The sequence below is a fragment of the Callithrix jacchus genome, chromosome 5, assembly GCF_049354715.1.
Source record: "Callithrix jacchus isolate 240 chromosome 5, calJac240_pri, whole genome shotgun sequence".
NCBI classification, from domain to species: domain Eukaryota; kingdom Metazoa; phylum Chordata; class Mammalia; order Primates; family Cebidae; genus Callithrix; species Callithrix jacchus.
Genome location: NC_133506.1, coordinates 97,791,663 through 97,808,262, shown reverse-complemented (window position 1 = coordinate 97,808,262; position 16,600 = coordinate 97,791,663). Strand labels below are relative to the sequence as shown.

The 16,600-nt window shown below is 39.8% G+C and overlaps 1 protein-coding gene across 50 annotated transcripts in view; it reads left to right on the top strand.

Moving 5' to 3' along the window:
- SYNRG (synergin gamma) overlaps nucleotides 1-16,600 on the top strand; it is a 98,129-nt gene that overhangs the window by 48,682 nt on the left and 32,847 nt on the right. For all 50 annotated transcript variants that reach the window (XM_078373785.1, XM_078373781.1, XM_078373778.1 and 47 more), the window contains one exon: nucleotides 7,485-8,444. In XM_078373785.1, coding sequence (XP_078229911.1) covers nucleotides 7,485-8,444 — 960 coding nt within the window. The remainder of the gene's footprint in view (nucleotides 1-7,484; nucleotides 8,445-16,600) is intronic.

Below are 16,600 nucleotides of genomic sequence, written 5' to 3'. Positions count from 1 at the left end.
CTCATGCCTGTAATACCAGCACTTTGGGAGGCCGAGGCGGGCAGATCACAAGGTCAGGAGTTTGAGACCAGCCTGCTAACATGGTGAAACCCTGTCTCTACTAAAAGTACAAAAATTAGCTGGGCACGGTGACACATGCCTATAATCCCAGCTACTTGGGAGGCTGAGGCAGGAGAACTGCTTGAACCTGGGAGGTGGAGGTTGCAGTGAGCCAAGATCACACCACTGCACTCCAGCCTAAGCAACAGAATGAGACTCTATCTCAAGAAAAAAAAAACTTGATTAAGGCATAGTTACTACTACATATCATAAAGCAGGTATAAGGTATTTTACATTCACAGAGGTATAATACAGTACTGTCTTACATCTATAATACTAGAGGGTACAGTTAAAAAGACATTATATAAGGTTTGATTCTACTTTTCCAGCAGAGAGCCCAAAGGATGGTATGACACAGCTCTTGTACAGAAATGCACTTTCTTAGCTAGGATTTTCTTCCACTAGTAACATGCTTGTAGATACTCACTTTGCTTCATGAACATCAGCTAAAAGTAATTTAAAAAGCAACAACCAGATGAAACATTGGATTCATACAGAGACGACCAAGTGGGGGCAAGCAGGACTCAACCAAACTCGTACTTTACCAAATCCTTCATGTTTCAGTGGTGAGAGCTCTATGAAAGAAGGGAATGGCAAGTAGCATTTCAAAGCCTGGGCCACAACCAAAACACTGGATCATTTCAATCAGAAGCAGTAACCAAACAGTGCTCACTTAGTGTGTTCAGGAATGCCGACGTCAATATTCAGTTATCTGCTCACTCATCCAGGAAGAATGGGTGATCAGTTACTATACTTTGCTTGTGTTAAACTAAATTACCGCTTTATAAGATTTTCAAGATTGGCTGTAACTCGATGAGAAAGATGAAGAGAGAGGGGTTTATATGCATGTGTGGTTACCATCTCTGATAGTAAGACTTAGAGTACATGGGAATATAAAATGATAATTTGAGAGCTATATATGTAAAAACTTTGTTTGCGGTTAAATCCCACTATAAACATGATGTCTAGGGTTTAGATAACCCATAGGTCAGTTTATCTTCTCCAAAGCTTAACTATGCATGCTATGAAACTCTAATGAGAATTTCCTTCTGGGAATAATGCCACATTCTATCTTTATGTACTGAATGCTTGAACTTGGGATGCCCTTCAACAATCTTTTGTTTCCACCCTTCTGCTAGTCAGGGATAGAAGAAAGGTAACTGTGGTAGAAATTGTACTGCTTAATCATCTCTAAAAGAGGAAAGCCCACCTCTTATAAAACTATTCAGTCCCTTATAGCTGTTAGGTTCTAGAAATGTTTCCTTGTGTTTCATCCAGGCTTTTAGAACGTAATAGCTATTTGTTCCTCAGTGCCTGTGTCAGATAGACACTGGGAGTACAGAGATAAACCTGAGAGGAACTTTTGACTTGTTAGGTTTTCATTTGCACCTAGCAATGCTTTCATCAACACTTGGGCGGAGACAAGTTTGGAGTAAACAGTACATGGTTCAACATGAAGGTTCTTGTGTAATATGATATTAATAACCATAATGTGTATCCCTGTAATAGACAATAGGAAAAATGTAAGCAATAACATACCTTAGTCCTGCTTTTTCAATATATATATATTTTTTGAGACAGTATCTTGCTAAGTCATTAAGCCTGGAGTGCAGTGGTGCAGTCATAGCTCACTGCAGCCTCCAACTCCTGGGCTTAAAAAATTGTCCTGCCTCAGCCTCCCAAGTAGCTAGTACTATAGATGTGTACCACCACCGTGGGGTCTTGCTCTGTTGCCCAAGCTAGTCTTGAATTCCTGGCTTCAAGCAATCCTTCCAGCTCAGCATCCCACAGTGCTGGGAGCCACCATGCCATCCAAATTTCAGGCTGGAGTGCAGTGACGCAATCTCAGCTCACTGTAACCTCCACCTCCCGGGTTCAAGTGATTCCCCTGCCTCAGCCTCCTGAGTAGCTGATAATACTACAGGCACGCACCACCATGCCCAGCTAATTTTTAGTATTTTAGTAGAAACAGGGTTTCACCATATTGGCCAGGTTGGTCTTGGTCTCCTGACCTTGTGATCTGCCCACTTCAGCCTCCCAAAGTGCTGGGGATTACAGGCGTGAGCCACCGTGCCTGGCCCAAAATTCAGTACTTTTTAAACAAAGTTCTAGATAGTTTTATTTTCATTTGCTTGCTTTCATTCCTATCTTAACTTTAATTTTAACATCTTCCAAGTAGAGTTGCCAACTTTGTTCATTTTAGGAAAATAGATTTTGTTTTCCTAAATGGTGTCATACCTTTTTTATACTCATTACAAAATACATTGGCTTGACTTCATCAAAGTACATTAGCATCTTAGAATTTTTTTTTTTTTTTTGAGATGGAGTTTTGCTCTTGTTGCCCAGGCTAGAGTGCAATGGCTTGATCTTGGCTCACCGGAACCTCTGCCTCCCGGGTTCAAGCGATTTTCCTGCCTCGGCCTCCTGAATAGCTGGGATTATTGGCATGCACCAACATGCTTGGCTAATTTTTTTGTATTTTTTAATAGAGACGGGGTTTCTCCATATTAGTCAGGCTGATGTCAAACTCCTGACCTCAGGTGATTTGCCCACCTCAGCCTCTAGTATTACAGGCATGATCCACTGCATCAGGCCACTATCTTAGAACTTACGAAGAATCTTACAGTATTGTGTTCAGAGCTGTAGGTTTCTTAGCTGAATGACAGAGTTTAATACTGCTTCCCTTTTTCCATCTTCACAGTTTAAGCCATAAATTAAAGTGAATGAGGAAAATGTTCTACATATAGAAATGACATATTTTTATTAAGTAAAGAAATGACATATTTTTATTGAAGTTTCAGCAAAAAAGTAGTCTCTTGAGATTTTTTTAGAGCCTAAAAAATGACAGAGAGGGAAACTTATAAGAATGTAGACATTAGGGGCTGGGCGCGGTGGCTCAAGCCTGTAATCCCAGCACTTTGGGAGGCCAAGGCGGGTGGATCACGAGGTCAACAGATCGAGACCATCCTGGTCAACATGGTGAAACCCCGTCTCTACCAAAAATACAAAAAGTTAGCTGGGCACGGTGGCACGTGCCTGTAATCCCAGCTACTCAGGAGGCTGAGGCAGGAGAATTGCCTGAAGCCAGGAGGTGGAGGTTGCAGTGAGCTGAGATCATGCCATTGCACTCCAGCCTGGGTAACAAGAGCAAAACTCCGTCTCAAAAAAAAAAAAAAAAAAAAAAAAAGAATAGACATTAACCACAAAGCTAATCATGAAATCATATGCTTAATATGCCTTCTGATAGACAAGCTTCCATTGACTGTGACTAATTTATTCGCCAACAGATTCCCATTGTAAACCTGCCCATTTTTATTTCCTTTTAACCCTTTCACCCAGCTTGCATTTCTAATGGAAAAGCTTACAATTCATCAATAAGTGTAGTTTGCTGTGGTGATTCAAACAAACAAACAAAGCAATACTTGTCAATTTCACAGCTACTTCAATGCAACACATTAAAAATTTAGGCTGTGATGAAATTGGCTGCTTGCCACCTATACATTTACAGAAATAATACAAATATCAGTGATACTAAAGTTCTAGGGTGATTTTTAAAAGTTTTACATCTTCTGTCAGTTTGTGAAATTGACTTGAATTTTACTAGTGGTACATCTTACAAATATAAATTACAAGAAATCTGAATGCTGTTCCTCTCTTCTTAGATGAATTCCTTGGTGTTGATGAATTATGCTGATGAATTGGTTAAGTATCTCAGGTTATAACGGCAGAAAATCAGCTTGTATTGTTTTTGGTGCTTTTCTTTCATCTGCTATATCCAAGTATATATCTTGTTACAAGCACAGTATTATTATTTTTTTTTTTATTTTTTGGAGACAGACTTTTGCTCTTGTTACCCAGGCTGGAGTGCAATGGCACGATCTTGGCTCACCGCAACCTCCGCCTCCTGGCTTCAAGCAATTCTCCTGCCTCAGCCTCCTGAGTAGCTGGGATTACAGGCATGCGCCACCATGCCCAGCTAATTTTTTGTATTTTTAGGAGAGACGGGGTTTCACCATGTTGACCAGGATGGTCTCTATCTCTTGACCTCGTGATCCACCCGCCTCGGCCTCCCAACGTGCTTGGATTACAGGCGTGAGCCACCGCGCCCGGCACAAGCACAGTATTATTTTATTGAGACAGAGTTTTGTTCTTTTTGCCCATGCTGGAGTGCAATGGCGCAATCTTGGCTCACTGCAACCTCCACCCCCAGGGTTCAAGTGATTCTTCAGCCTCAGCCTCCCAAGTAGCTGGTATTACAGATGCCTGCCACCATGCCCAGCTAATTTTTGTATTTTTAAATAGAGACAAGGTTTCCCTGTGTTGGCCAGTCTAGTCTTGAACTCCTGACCTCATGATCCACCCACCTAGGCCTCCCAAAGTGCTGGGATTACAGGCATGAGCCACCACACCTAGCCGGCTGGCCCTAACTTTTTATTTTTTGGGTGAGGAAATTAAAGCTTATATTTTAATTTACTTAATTTTAATCTCCAGAAATGGCAGTCATTTTTTTTTGTTTTTTTTTTGAGATGGAGTCTCACTCTGTCGCCAGGCTGGAGTGTAGTAGCGCAATCTTCGCTCACTGCAACCTCTGCCTCCCAGGTTCAAGCAATTCTCCTGCCTCAGCCTCTCGAGTAGCTAGGATTACAGGCCTGAGCCACCACACCCAGTTAATTTATTTTGGTATTTTTAATAGAGACAGGGTTTCACCATGTTGACCAGGCTGGTCTTGAATTCCCAACCTAAGGTGATTCGCCCACCTTAGCTTCCCAAAGTTCTGGGATTACAGACGTGAGCCACTGCTCCCAGGAAGCAGCAGTCATATTTTTTAATAATAAATGATGTTGGTTGGTATAGCTATATTTATTTGTTTATTCATTTTTCTTTTCTTTTTTTTTTTTTTGAGATGGAGTTTCACTCTTGTTGCCCAGGCTGTAGTACAATGGCATGATCCCAGCTCACTGCAACCTCCACCTCCCAGGTTCAAGCGATTCTCCTACTTCATCCTCCCAAATAGCTGGGATTACAGGCATGCGCCACCATGCCCTGCTAATTTTGTATTTTTTAGTAGAGATGAGATTTCTCCATGTTGGTTAAGCTGATCTGGAACTCCCGACCTCAGGTGATCAGCCTGCCTTGGCCTCCCAAAGTGCTGGGATTACAGGTGTGAGCCACCATTCTTGGCCTTAGTTTTCTTTTTTGAGACAATCTCTCTCTGTCCCCCAGGCTGGAGTGCAGTGATGGGATCTTGGCTCACTGCAACCTCTGCCTCCCAGGTTCAAACAGTCCTTTTCCTCAGCCTCCCAAGTAGCTGGGATTACAGGCATGTTCCTCCATACCCAGCTAATTTTTCCTTTTTTTATTTTTTTCAATTTTTTTCATTTTTTAGTAGAGATGGGGTTTCTTCATGTTGGCCAGGCCTGTCTTGAACTCTTGGCTTTAAGCAATCTGCCTGCCTCGGCCTTCCAAAGTGCTAGTATTATAGGTGTGAGCCACTGTGCCCAGCCTTGGCATAACTATATTTACATTTGGCTTATCTGTGGTTTTTGTTACCTGGCATAGCCTAGTGGATTTTATGGTAGACCTTCAGATACTGTTAGAAAACTGAGATCATCTGCATCCTGATGTTGTACCTGAGTGATAACATTACTATCATAATAAAGAATGTATAAACCTTTTAAGAATCACAGGCCTTGGGCTGGGCATGGTGAATCCGCCTGTAATTCCAGCACTTCGGGAGGCCAAGGTGGGTGGATCACATGGGGTAAGGAGCTCGAGACCAGCCTGGCTAATGTGGTGAAACCCCATCTCTACTAAAAATACAAAAATTAGCTGGGCATGGTGGTGGGCGCCTGTAATCCCAGCTACTTGGGAGGCTGAGGCAGGAGAATCGCTTGAATGGGAGGCAAAGGTGGCAGTGAGCCAGGATCATGCCTTCTTGCTATTGCACTCCAGCCTGGGCGACAAAAACAAAACTCTGTCTCAAAAAAAAAAAAAAAAAAGAATCATAGGCCTAAATTTTTATCAGTGTCTTAACTAAGTCTATTTATTTATTAGAACTACATAAGTACCCACTGTAACCAGAATATAAAAACAAACAGTTTCTGGACACATGTTTCTTAGGATCTCCTGAGAGCTGTTTCATGGGCAAAAGAAATTTTATTTAAAAAAATGATAAAAAATAAACAATTCTGTCAGTTACCCTATCCTCAGAGTAGCATAATATAAAGTCTAAATCATATCCTTTACAACTTTGTATAATAGAGTTGGTATTTATTCAAATCCTTTTGAATTTTAATAAATAAAAGTAAGTGCTCATTGATACGGTGAGTCAGCTGATTTTTAGAAAAGCTCAAGGGCTCATAGAGTTTTTTCTGTGAGATTCAGCTCAATAGAGAATATAGGGAGGAGCTGCTTCACAGTGTGCCCTACTTTGCAAGTAAGTAGATACTTTTTCCAAAGTTTTTAATCAAAGTTCCCTTTTAATTAATACCTCCATTTACTTGAGCAAGACCACATAGTATCATAGTATCTAATGTCATTCTTTTTTTTCTTTTTTTTTGAGATGGAGTTTTGCTCTCGTTGCCAAGGCTGGAGTTCAGTGGTGCAATCTTGGCTCACTGTAATCTCTGCCTTCCAGGTTCTAGTGAATCTCCTGCCTCAGTCTCCCGAGTAGCTGGGACTGCAGGCATGCGCCACCACACCTGCCAAATTTTGTATTCTTAATAGAGACAGGGTTTCTCCATGTTGGTCAGGCTTGTCTCGAACTCCCGACCTCAGGTGATTCACCCATCTCAGCCTCCGAAAGTTCTGGGATTACAGGTGTGAGACACCACACCCGGCTGTATCTAATGTTATTCCTAAAGTGCCTGGTTAAATCAAGTGTTGTACATCCTAAATATTAGATGTAGGATTTTTCATAATACTTTATTGGTACCTCTGATTTTTTTTTACCATGTAATATGTTTTATCTTTAAAAGGCCACTGTTTTAATATGCCTCTCTTCAAGAACCTCTAGCACCTATTTCTTACTGTATCTATACAACAGTCTGCTTGGCTGGCTAGCTGTGGGAACAAAAAGTCTTGAGAGCAGTGCTTTTAGCCAGTTGTAGGATCTGGAGCTAGAGGAGATTCCATATTAAACACGTGAGCAAATGAAAATGGTACTGTCAGGAACTTTCAATTTGATTTCTCTCTATTTCAGTATCACTAGACTTCAATGTGGAAATAAATATGTGGTTGAATAGGGTTTACACTATGTAAGCATTATTAAGTAATGTCAAGTCAGTGGAGAAGCATCAGGAAAATTCTGCTTGCAGTTTAATATGCTGTGCATTATGGTTTTCAGTTCAGCATTCCTATTTGTTTGGTGGTATTTTTTCTTTCAGGAGAAAGCTTTCCAGAATTCAGATCTGCAGGAACTGATGATGGTTTCACCGATTTTAAAACAGCTGATAGTATATCACCACTAGAGCCACCGACAAAAGACAAAACTTTTCCACCATCCTTCCCCTCAGGAACTATACAACAGAAGCAGCAAACACAAGTGAAAAATCCTCTGAACTTAGCAGACCTTGATATGTTTTCCTCAGTTAATTGCAGCAGCGAGAAACCATTGTCTTTTTCAGCTGCGTTTAGCACATCTAAATCAGCTTCCACACCACAGCCAACAGGTTCCGCTGCTACTACGGCAGCATTGGCATCGACAGCATTGGCATTGACGAAGACTTCTAGTTTGGCTGATGATTTTGGAGAATTCAGCCTTTTTGGGGAATATTCTAGTCCAGCATCTGTTGGGGAGCAGGATGACTTTGCAGATTTTATGGCTTTCAGTAATAGCTCTATTTCATCTGAGCAAAAGGCAGATGACAAATATGATGCCCTTAAAGAGGAAGCCAGTCCTGTTTCTCTAACCAGCAACATGGGCAGCACAGTGAAAGGTGGGCAGAATCCCACTGCTGCATCTTCCAAGTATGATGTCTTCAGACAACTTTCTCTGGAAGGGTCTGGACTAGGTGTTGAAGACCTGAAAGATAACACTCCTTCAGGAAAAAGTGATGATGATTTTGCTGACTTCCACTCCAGCAAACTTTCTTCTATAAACTCAGACAAATCCCTGGGAGAGAAAGCTGTGGCTTTCAGACACACCAAAGAAGACTCTGCGTCAGTGAAGTCCTTGGATCTCCCTTCCATTGGTGGCAGCAGTGTTGGCAAGGAGGACTCTGAAGATGCACTCTCTGTTCAGTTTGACATGAAATTGGCTGATGTGGGAGGAGATCTTAAGCATGTCATGTCTGATAGCTCTTTGGATTTACCAACAGTTAGTGGCCAGCATCCTCCTGCTGCAGGTGAGGAATTGGTGAGATTGCTCTGGTGATGGTGTTGTAGATTTCAAAGATGAGTCCGTGGGTGTTGATTTACATGAGTAAGGCTCTGGCCCTTTATCTTTTTGAATCTCTAATAACCTCTTTGTTGCCAGTCTCCCCAAAGCAGTATTAAATTGGATACTATGGCTACTGTAGACCTTAGATTGGGTGGCTAAAATATTTTTATTTTTGAAATCTAGCACCAACTTGGTGTTAGAGGCACATAGATACTCACTGCTAAGTGAACTCCACATTGCCAGAAATCTGATAAAGACTTTTGCAATGCCAGCAGTGTTCTTCCATTTCTGAGAGTAAAATCAATGTTTCCCTCTCCTTTTTTCTTCTGTTGGGTATACACAGCAGCTGTTAGTATAGTATTCTATTTGATTGACGGAAACTAACTCTTGTTAGGTCAAAAAAGTAAAAATTTCTAACCACTTGTAGTACAGTTTGCCACATCCCTTTGAGAGAAGAAGAGGGAAGAGTTTATAAATGGATGTTCTGTATGTCAGGGTCTGGCAAAGAGGAGGGCATATGTTGTCAGTGGAATCCAGGAGCTGTTTTCAAATAGCTCTGTTACTGGAAATAATTAAGTTGTAACAAATCTGTAGATGCTAGGATAGGGTAACTATGACTTTCTGATAAAATATTTGAAAACGTCTTATTAGGGAGCCCTCTTTAAATTCTGTGTGGATTTACATATAGCAGATTATTCTCTAGTTTAACTTCTATCATAAAAACTAGATTCCCAAGTGTCCTGGTTTTTGTTTTGTTTTCTTTTTTGATATGTATATAGAAAGATAAACCTATTTTGTGGCCTTTTAATAATGAGAAATATCTCAGTACCACCGTATTATTCTAGAAAATGTTTTATGCATATGAAGGGTTTGGTTTTGTTTAAAGAGGGACACATGAGACACTTCCAAGTTTACAGATTCAGGCAGAAATTGTTAAGTCCTATAGCTTTTGCACATGTCAAATTGGCAAGTTGGAAAACAAAATTGCGTCCATCCTTTGGTTATGGAAATGTTGTAGGTATTCCTAAACAGGGTGCTGAATCAGGGACAAGTTAGCAGAGACATTACATGTTTCATGTTGCTACTTGCTAAGGTATTTTTCAAATGCAGTGGCGGTCTTAAGAGCTCCTGGGCCCTTGACTGTCTACTTTCTTTTTTTGTACTTTTCCTCAGAAATTTTCTTATTTTTTTTGCTGCTATTTGTTTGATAGAGTGATTTAGTTTTTCTTTTTTGTATGAGCTGCTTGAGCCACAGCAGTTGGTTGCAAAGTGCTCTGTATTCTGAACAATATTTGATTTTTATTTAAAAATCACATAACATGTATACTAGACTTTTGGACTCTGAAGTTATTAATTAGAAACTATTTTTCTGAAAGTGAATCTATATTCTTTCACAGCGCCAAGCTAGTTGTCTTTATGAAATGAGTCGAATCCAGGTTTGGGGTGTCTTTTTTTTTTTCCCCCATTTTATTTGGAAGTTGGTTTTTTGACCAAGCTTGTTCTTATTGACCTGTTAATCTTCTGTGCTCACGTTCTTTTATGTATGTTTGAAACATCCTCAGCTTGGAGCCTGTAATGTTCAAGCCAACTCTCTTCCGATGGAGGATATTCTTAAAAGCAGATTGTTTCCTCCCATTGATCTGTAAACCTCCTGTCAGAAAGGAGCAGTATCCCTTTAGAGCGGTTGTTAAAAGGGGTTGATGTCTGACCAATGAGCTATATATATTGCTCTTGTGCAAAACTGCTGCAGAAATGTATTGTAGAAGGTAAATGGCAAGGATTTACTCAATGTAATGTGGTTTTATTTTATTCTCATGTTCACCACAGTATCTCTTGCTCTTAGTTTGAGGGTTAAAGGTACTTCTTGTTGGAGAAATAAGAAGTGAGCTGATGGCCGGGCGCGTTGGCTCAAGCCTGTAATCCCAGCACTTTGGGAGGCCGAGGCAGGTGGATCACGAGGTCAAGAGATCGAGACCATCCTGGTCAACATGGTGAAACCCTGTCTCTACTAAAAATACAAAAAGTTAGCTGGGCATGGTGGCGCGTGCCTGTAATCCCAGCTACTCAGGAGGCTGAGGCAGGAGAATTGCCTGAAGCCAGGAGGCGGAGGTTGTGGTGAGCCGAGGTCACGCCATTGCACTCCAGCCTGGGTAACAAGAGCGAAACTCCGTCTCAAAAAAAAAAAAAAAAAAAAAAAAAGAAGTGAGCTGATGAAGAGAGAATAAAACCTAGTATATTGCTATCTGTGGACCTTAATCCTGTTTAGAATCCCTAACTTAACTCTGAAGGGGATACTGTCTCTTTAACTCTTGCTATAATTCTTTGTATGGAAGGTAGATAATACTGATAACGTTGCCTGATTTCTCTGCATATTATTACATTTAACCCTTTGAGCCCTTGCTGCATATAATTTCAACTAGGCTGCTTTTTTCCCCTGACCAAATTTAATCTGTCTGGCACTGAAGCATCTTGACGTGCAGTCATTAAAATTATATGGTTTTGTTGGCAGCAAGAGCTGACCCTCATTGGTGACATTTTCAAAGGGTTAGCAAGACTTCTGTAGCTACCTACCTACCTACCTGTAAAGTAGCTCTTCTTTGACATTGAAAATCTGTATTTTAATTAGCGCCCTTTTTCTTGGCTGCTTTTCTGATGTCTTTTTTTCAATTTAGACATTTTCTGTGTGAATGTGCCTTCGAACTTGCTTTAGTATATTCCTCTGCAAATAACTGATCTGCATGCTTATTCTGATGACTTATTTTCCAGCTCTTCTGTATCGCTTTCTTTTGTGATCTGTAAGTCTTGTGTTAATAAATAATTCTTTGGCATATTTTGAAAGTGTGGGGATGTGTGTAATTTGTACTTTTTCAGGATTAGACCAAAGAAATACCTGGCTGGTATCAAGTTGAAAGCAGTAGTATCCTGAGACTAGAGGGTTTTCCGTTTGTTTTGTTTTATCAAACACTTGTCTCCTAAGAAAGTATTGGTACATTTTAGCCTTAGTTTCTTATCATTCTATTGATGTAATTTTTAACATGGCATTGAATTGAAATATAACTTCAAACTTAAATAAGAGTAAAGCTTACACTACTTTACATAAAAGGGAGAGAGAACATTTATTGCAGTTTCTTCTCTTGAAGAAACTGATCATATTTTATTTTAGAGAATCTGTCTCTACTAGGCATTACATTGAAGAGAAGAGCAGAGGAAGGTGAGGAAAAAGATCTAAGAGTTGAGTGTTGTGGAAAGAGTTAACTATAACTATCTAGTTACTAGCTAGGTAGTTATAACTACTTATAACTTAATCTAGTAATTAGATATAGACTTAATTTAAAATAAATCGTCAAGTAATATTGAAAGGGACTAATGAGCACAATAAATGTAAACTGTTTTTACATTGATAATATGCATAATGGAAAGTATTCTGTATTAATTGCAGGAAGTCTTCAGGATGGAATTTGATTTGAGTTTGCAATTGGGTACTCAGCCAGGCACAGTGGCTCACGCCTGTAATCTCAACACTTTGGGAGGCCAAGGTGGGTGGATTGCTTGAGGCTATGAGTTTAAGACTAGCCTGGGCAACATGGCAAAACCAAAAATACCGTCTTTACCAAAAATTACAGAAATTAGCTGGGCATGGTGGTATGCACCTGTAGTCCCAGCTACTCAGGAGGCCAAAGTGTGAGGATTGCTTGACCCTGGGAGGTTGAGGCTGCAGTGAGCTGTGATCACATCACTGCACTCCAGCCCCGGGTGACAGTGCAAGACCCTGTCTAAAAGAAAGAGAATTTGGGTACTCCATCCTCTAATTGCCGAGCATGTTAGGTCTGCAGTTATGTATTCTGTATGATGAAACAACCCTCAGCCTTTTTTTTTTTTAATTCATAGTACATAAAGCAAATTCTTGAAACAACTTTGGGGGGGGGTGTGTGTCTAATAAAGTAGGGTTTGAACCATTCTTATTTTTAAGAAAACAAGTTTCTAGAAGGACTAATGAAATCTAGCAACAAGAGTAGGCCAAACTTGGAAAATGTTTTCTCCATTTTAGAGCATGGTAACAGTAAAAAAAACCTTGAGAATATTACTGTTTCTTGGGTTAGAAACCCAAAACTGGTAAAATCCCTGGGAAAGGGGGATATTTCCATGGTTTACATTTTTTATTCTTATGTTTTGAGCTTTAGTTCTTTGTTCTTTTTTAGAATTTGTGGAAGGAAATTAAATCACTGAAGATGACTCTTTTTTTCTTTCTTTTTTTTTTTTTTTTTGAGATGGAGTTTTACTCTTGTTGCCCAGGCTGGAGTGCGGTGGTGCAATCTTGGCTCACTGGAACCTCTGCCTCCCAGGTTCAAGTGATTCTTATGCCTCAGCCTTGAGTAGCTGGGATTACAAGGACACCCACCACGCCCAGCTAATTTTGTATTTTTAGTAGAGTTTCTTCATGTTGGTCAGACTGGTCTCAAACTCCTGACGTCGGGTGACCACCCACGTCAGCTTCCCAACCAAAGTCCTAGGATTAGAAGTGTGAGCCACTGCTCCCAGCCTTTTTTTTTTTTTTTTTTTTTTTCTCCTTTTTTTAAGACAGTTTCCTTCTTGTTGCCCAGGCTGGAGTGCAATGGTGTGATCTCAGATCTCTGCTCACTGCAAACTTCACCTCCTGTATTCAGAGCAACTCTCCTGTCTCAGCCTCCTGAAGAGCTGGGATTATAGGTGCCCACCACCATGCTCAGCTAATTTTTGTATTTTTAGTAGAGATGAGGTTTTACCATGTTGGCAGGCTGGTCTCAAACTCCTGACCTCAGCCTCCCAAAGTGGTTGCATTACAGGTGTGAGCCACCACGCCCGGCCTAGAAGATGATGAGGATTTTGAATAGGATTCCTAAGAAATCACTAATACTGTCTTAAATATGCCATTTAAGAAAGAAAAAAGTTGCATATAGAGGTTTAGATTAACTCTGAGAAAAGCCAGGCCTACCATTCAAAATACAGCATTTTCCAGAGCATACTGCTTTAAAAAGTTGAATAATACTTGGTTTCAAAAACCTTGTATAAATGCATTGCATTTTATTTATGATATGTGCTGCTAACAAATTTGAAAGAAAGAGATTTTAGTTTTAGCTTCCATCTAGTGATAGTGATAATGCCAACTGCTTTTTGTTTTGAATTTTCCTGTGCTATTTATAAGACCAGTCTCGTGATGGCTTTGGCTGAGGAATTTGTCAATCAGATTCTCTAATGCTGGATTGGTCTAGGTAGAACTACTTTATTCTAATTCCTTTCTGCATTTATCTGAGCAGGCTGCAGAAAATGATTAAATGTAACTGTATGTAAAGCATACATTCACAATTTGAATAATTAATATTTCCAAAGTAACATTACTTTTTAGGGAGGTAGTTTTAATATAATGTAATGACTTAAACTTCTTTTGCAAAAAAGACTTGTAGAACTCTATGCTATAGGTTTAGACAAACAAATGGAATACTGTTTTGTTTACCCTGATGCCAAGTAAGATATGGTTAGTGCTTTACTTCATGTATCAGTACCTGAGAAAGTATATCCATATATCTGTTGTTCTGTAGTCACTCTGTTCACATCAAAATTCCTGCTGAATTTTAGAAATAGCAAATGGCCAGGCACGATGGCTCATGCCTGTCATCCTAGCACTTTGGGAGGTCAGGAGTTCAAGACTAGCCTGGCCAAGAAGGTGAAAACCTGTCTCTACTAAAAATACAAAAATTAGCCAGGTGTGGTAGCACACACCTGTAGTCCCAGCTACTCAGGAGGCTGAGGCAGGTGAATCATTTGAGCCCCGGGAGGCAGAGGTTGCGTGAGCCATTGCACCACTTGTACTCCAGTCTGGGCGACAAAGCGAGACTCCGTCTCATAAGAAAAAATTATCACCGGCCGGGCGCATTGGCTCAAGCCTGTAATCCCAGCACTTTGGGAGGCCGAGGCGGATGGATCATGAGGTCAAGAGATCGAGACCATCCTGGTCAACATGGTGAAACCCCGTCTCTACTAAAAATACAAAAAATTAGCTGGGCATGGTGGTGCGTGCCTGTAGTCCCAGCTACTCAGGAGGCTGAGGCAGGAGAATTGCCCGAACCCAGGAGGCAGAGGTTGCAGTGAGCTGAGATTGTTCCAGCCTGGGTAACAGGAGAAAAACTCTGTCTCAAAAAAAAAAAAGAAAAGAAAAAAAAGTATCACCAAGTGAACATGAAGGGAACATTGGCAATATCAAAAAGCCTGTGCTAAATCCTAAAATAATGCAAAGAACCAAAGGCCTCAATTGCACTTACTATCTTCTGTGTTCGTTTGGTGTCTTTTTGATGAGATTTTTATTGATGACTGGAGCAGTCCCACTGTTTATCCTGGCACCATTCCTTGGCCTTCTAACTTCCTCTGACTTAAAATATCCACAGGATTTCCAGTTTTCTTTTTTGAACTTAAAACACTAACACAGAAACCTGAAGGTGCTTATAGGGAGTGTGGATATAATTTTAACACTCATATTTAAAAAACACTCATTTAAAAAACAGAGTTGTGTGAGTCAGTACAAATACTAACAGAAGGTTTTCATACAGATTAGAAAACACTGGAAGGCAAGTAAACAGCAGCATTTTCCAGTCTGTCTGCTTATACTGAGATCACTTTAGTTGCTGTTTTCTTCACAACATTCATCAGGGTGTTTGAGACTTGCAGGACACAGACCAGGTTTTTTAGTTAATAGAGAACATGAATACGACTGATCTTACAGGTAGATCAAAGACAGGGCCTAAGGTAGATTAGGGCCCAGGGTAGAGTGAAACTGAAATGTACAAGTATTTCATGGTTTGCTTTGGCAAATGAAGTTTAGATTAAATCAGTACTGTAAATTAAAAGTTATTTCTTTCTTAATCCATGAACATTTTTATTGCTATATAAAATGAGAATAGTGGAATTTGAACGTATATCTCCTTTCTTCTTTCTCTAAACTCCTTCAAAAGCCAGGAACTCTTTATCACCTGGCCATATACTTAGAGCTTTAGCCAAGTGTCCGAGGGAATGAGCTTGGCGGTCTATGTCCTGTAGTCACAGCCCACGTTCTTTGTTCCAAAAAATGCCTTGTTTTCATGTACAACAACCATTCAAAAGAGATTTGAATAGAGGTTATGGAAGAGACTGATAAGGTTACTTGCCAGCAGAAGCAAGAAATGCACATTTTGACCTGAGATCCATGATGGAAAGCAGATTGTATACGTTTATTCCTGTGACCTCTGTAATAGGACTTCCCTGGTTGCAAACAAATGTATGCATTAAAGCACACAATTTGGTATATTATCTGTGTGCAAATGCAGTTCAACCTAGCACAGCCTCGTAGTTCCACAATACAACTGGAAATACAGTAGTGATTTTCTGTTTATTTTATTGCATTCATTCTCTTTTCTTTTTCCTTTTTCTCTTGCAATTTTCAGAATTCAGCTATCAAATTGAAAATCCATCTATAGTAGCTTCAGTGATTACAAACTAAAATGTGGGTTATTCCACAATGTTTTTTCAAACAAGGCTTCTATTGCTTATGTTGTAGGTCTTACATAATCTTTAATAATTATAAAACAATATATAACTGGACTGCTTAGAAAATGTAGAACTATTAACATGGGAAATGAAGAATTTTCTTGCCTTAAGCTACCTTCAGTGAATGGATGTACCACATTTTTCTTAGAAAAAGGTTTACAAATATTCGCTATGCCGAAACATACTGCCCTGTATTTATATTGTTTATCAATGCCAAGTTTAGGGGTGCCGTGTTCTGTCTCACATTCCTTATGTACCGTCTGTATTTGTGTCCATATGAATTAAACTTTATGGCACTACTTTTTCACACTATAGTAGCCAATGAATAACCAAAAGTGAATTTAAAACTCACTTTTGAGGCTTGATTTTAGTGAATCTTGTATATTTACTCTTCATTTTTTTAAGTATAAAATATTTCTTTTTAAGTCTTTCATTTGGTTTTCTAGTCTTTCATTTAGTCATTTCTGGGAGTTACTCCAAAAGCAAGATGCAACAGGCATATCACTTTCAATAAAAATAAGATTTCCTGAAATTTTAAAAATGCTTAAAAGTACCTCAGCTAAGGCA